Source organism: Spermophilus citellus, assembly GCF_964194105.1.
Source record: "Spermophilus citellus genome assembly, chromosome: 10".
Lineage (NCBI taxonomy): Eukaryota > Metazoa > Chordata > Mammalia > Rodentia > Sciuridae > Spermophilus > Spermophilus citellus.
In genome coordinates this window covers 73,433,403-73,436,791 of record NC_138197.1, presented here as the reverse complement: position 1 = coordinate 73,436,791, position 3,389 = coordinate 73,433,403, and the positions used below count along the sequence as shown (strand labels likewise).

Genomic DNA, 3,389 nt, shown 5'->3' with positions numbered 1-3,389 from the left:
AGTTGAGAGTTAAGGTTTGTGTGTTTGCTTAGAGTAAACTTAAGCAACTATAGAAAAGGTGGGATGTTACCAGGCCAGTAGGAGGGGGATAAAAAGAAACCAACAGACATTGACGTAAAACTAATTCACATCCACTGGTTTATTATTGATCATGGGGCATTTCACATCAACACTAAAATTCTTTATTGCAAGTTTTACAATAATCAAGTAAATTCAGTCCAAAAACACAATAACCACGATGGGGGTGGGGGGAGATTCTACCTATAGACTGCCTCTTTGAACTGAAAGTTCATTTTGATTTTCTTTTGGCTCCTCAAACTGAACAGCTCTGAGAGGCTCTCCAGATGCATTTAGCTTTGTCTGCTGTCCTCCCCCCTCCTCCCACCCCCCCACAATAATACAAAAGAACTTCATAGCTTTGTTCTCCTTAAAATGACTTCCCCCTCACTAACCTCCCCTGGTGCATTTTCAATGCAAAAGGCCTAAGGAAAGAGGGGGGAAGGAGGAGGAGAAGAAGGATGAGAATTGGCTTAAAAATCTCCCTTTCCTTTTTTCTTTTCCTCATTTCCCCTGAAATTCACCCAAACCAGACCATCGCACCTTGCAATATATATTTTTGCAGCTTTTTTTCTTAAAAAATAAATAACCCCCCAAATGACCTTTAAAAAAAACCCCAGCAGGTACCATGCTAAGACAACATCACATGCTTAAAAGGGTCCTAAACAGTGGAAGGGAGAGAAGGGCAGGGGGCTTGTTTGTTTATCTGTTTTGTCTGTTTGAATTGACAAGGGAGGAGGTGGGAGAAAGAAAAGAACCAAAATATATATATATATATTAAATTCTATAAATAAGAGTCAATTTGTGTGTGAGGGCAGGATGGGGGCATGGGGTGGGGGCAGGGGTGTGAGTTATGTTTTATAACCTGGTAATGTCCTCTGCCCGTTGCTGCTCCGGCGGCGTGGCGCTCTGGGAGTGGTCTTCAGAAGTGCCCGGGGTGGCTGCGGAGAGGGTGCTGGGCGCAGCGCCGGCCGGGGGCGCTGACCTGACTTTGGTGTTGGGGAGTCGGTGGTCCTTCTTCCATTTCATGCGACGGTTTTGGAACCAGATTTTGATCTGCCTCTCAGAGAGGCACAGCGAGTGGGCGATCTCGATCCTTCTCCTTCGGGTCAGGTAGCGGTTGTAATGAAACTCTTTCTCTAATTCCAGGACTTGCTGCCGGGTGTAGGCTGTCCTCGAGCGCTTGGGCTCCCCTCCGTTATAATTGGGGTTCACTGAGGGGGCGGGGGAGGGGAAAAGCAAATAGTGGGGTTCAGAGGCAAGTGAGGCTCGCCGCCCCCCACCCTCACCCCATCCTCAGCTTTGAGGAACAGGAGGAGGGAGTGGTGGAAATAAAGTCATCAAGCTAAATGGGTTATAAAGAAGTTGAAGGAAGCTAGAGACTTTGTAGTGTAATAAGAGGGGAATCCTCATTGTAACGACACTGAATTATTTATGCGCCCTTAGAAAGCGAGCATAGTTTTCACACATACATAACAGATCGTAGCACATGGCTCGGACTGCCCAGAGTAGCTAAGCCATAAAATTTATGGGGGATGTAATTACCCATTCTCGCTCGTAAATCCAGTTCAATTGTGCTAACCCAGAGTCGCTCCTGGAGAGAGAGGGGGAAGGAGAGAAAGGAGGACGGGGGCCGGAGGGGGCCAGGGAGGGTGGGGAGCGCCGGGAAAGAGGGAAGGGAGGGGGGAGCAAAAAGCAAAGTTGCCTACCCGTGCTAACGTGAATTTTTTTCATCCATGGGTAGACTATGGGTTGCTTGCTGGCGGCGCTGGAGGGATGGTCGGGGGCTGGCTGGCTGCAGGCTGGCGGGGCTGGGGACGGGGAGGCGGAGGCGCCTGAGAGAGGCGCCGGCTCGCAGAGCGGCTGCGATTTCTCGGGGTGATGGTGGCCCGCCTGGGCCGGCCCGTGGCCTCGCGAATTGCCCGGCCCCTGGAGACTGGTGCAGCTATACTGGCGCTCAGGGTAGCTAGGGCGCGGAGGCGGTGGTGGGTACAGCTCCTGGTGGTGATGCTGGAATCCCGATTCCCTGGTCCGGCCGTAATATTCCGGACTGTGTTCAGGGATGTAGCTATTTTGCGAATATTCTTCGCATGGAGGAAATTTCGGATCGATGTAGTTAGAGTCCATCAAATACGAGCTCATGATCATTAATTTCTGGAGTGGAAAATAATTTTTCTCGCTTTGTCGTTTTTCTGCTCCATAAAGCCCTCCTACTAGCTAGCGACCCTGTAAAGTTACTTTCACCATGTGACTCCGCCGGCCAATCACACGGAGCAACCCAGTCCCCGGATAAGGAACCGAATCGCTTTATTCAAAATGTATCCAATTTTTTGTGTGTGTGGTGGTGCTGCTGCTTGTGGGGGGGTGATGGGGTGATAGCTGGTAGGGGCTGGGGTGCCCCCCTAGCGCACGCCCCGCCAGACATACAACTGACCCCTGCAAAAGGGATTGGGAAGCTTCAGCTCCTCTCCAAAGCCTGGGCATTTGGGGGCTGCCGGAAGGCTGTGTTTCAGCCCCCGCCCAGGGTCTTCTCTCCGGCCTCCAGTTGGCCCAGTGGGCCTCTGCTCCAGTGCTTTTCCAGCGGTCTCCATTCATGGCGATCGTGTTTCAATCTGTGTAGGTCACCAGGCAGCGCCCCTCTTTCGCAGGAAGAGGAAGTTGAATGAGGACTGGAGTGGAGGTTGGATGGGGAGGGGCCCAGGCTAAGCCGAGGAGGCTGGAGAGCCTGGGGTGCCACGGATCCAAGGATCCCAAAGTCCAGCCACCCTCCCCCCTACACACTCACCCAACCCTCTGGCCACGGGGACGGCGAGGCAGGGTCCCCAGCTGGACCAGGCAGGTAGAGGCAGCCAGGATGCAAATGATTCTGACGTCATTTCTGGAGGTCTTGGGGTTGAGCCCCCCGCTGAAGAGAGACAGGAAGTGGTTGGCAAAAGCAGAGTTCAGAAGCCTTGCCCTCCCCTACTACCCACTGACCCTCCCTGTCCCAGACCTAGAGTAAAAGATCTCTTCTACTGCTGGCTCCTGTTTCCACTCTCCATGCTGCTGGGCCTTCTGTTTTCTGACAACTACCTCCAGACTGGCCCCTAAGGAGCTCTGGCAAAGAGGAGAGCTTTTTGAGGAAGAGGTCAGTGTCCCATGATGGTGCCCAGTCAGCGTCCTGGGAAGTCTTCCTTCCCCATCCCCACAGAGAGTAGACCTAGCTTAAAAAGGAGGCCTATCTGTGTATAGCCTGCTTGCTTCCGGCCAGGGACTGTATCCATGTAACACGTGTGTTTACATGTAAACACATATTTCCCAAGGGCCATCTCTAGGCTGCCTTCCAAAAAGGA

At 52.2% G+C, this 3,389-nt stretch overlaps 1 protein-coding gene across 1 annotated transcript; it reads right to left on the bottom strand.

Annotated features, from left to right (window-relative positions):
• Positions 1 to 211: 211 nt before the first annotated feature.
• On the bottom strand, positions 212 to 2,215 carry HOXC4 (homeobox C4). Its single transcript, XM_081310246.1, has 2 exons — positions 1,767 to 2,215; positions 212 to 1,271 (listed from the first exon to the last, which is right to left on the bottom strand). Exons 1-2 carry the CDS (start codon positions 2,203 to 2,205, stop codon positions 916 to 918), a joined length of 795 nt encoding a protein of 264 aa, XP_081166372.1. The 5' UTR covers positions 2,206 to 2,215; the 3' UTR covers positions 212 to 915.
• Between the last annotated feature and the right edge of the window lie 1,174 nt (positions 2,216 to 3,389).

What these genes read in the sequence shown, in the direction of transcription:
- HOXC4 (XM_081310246.1), bottom strand. Translation starts at nt 2,205, where the DNA reads ATGATCATGAGCTCGTATTTGATGGACTCTAACTACATCGATCCGAAA. An exon ending in AAAAATTCACGTTAGCACGG is followed by an intron (nt 1,272 to 1,766) that starts GTAGGCAACTTT and finishes CCGCCCCCTCAG; the next exon opens with TGAACCCCAATTATAACGGA.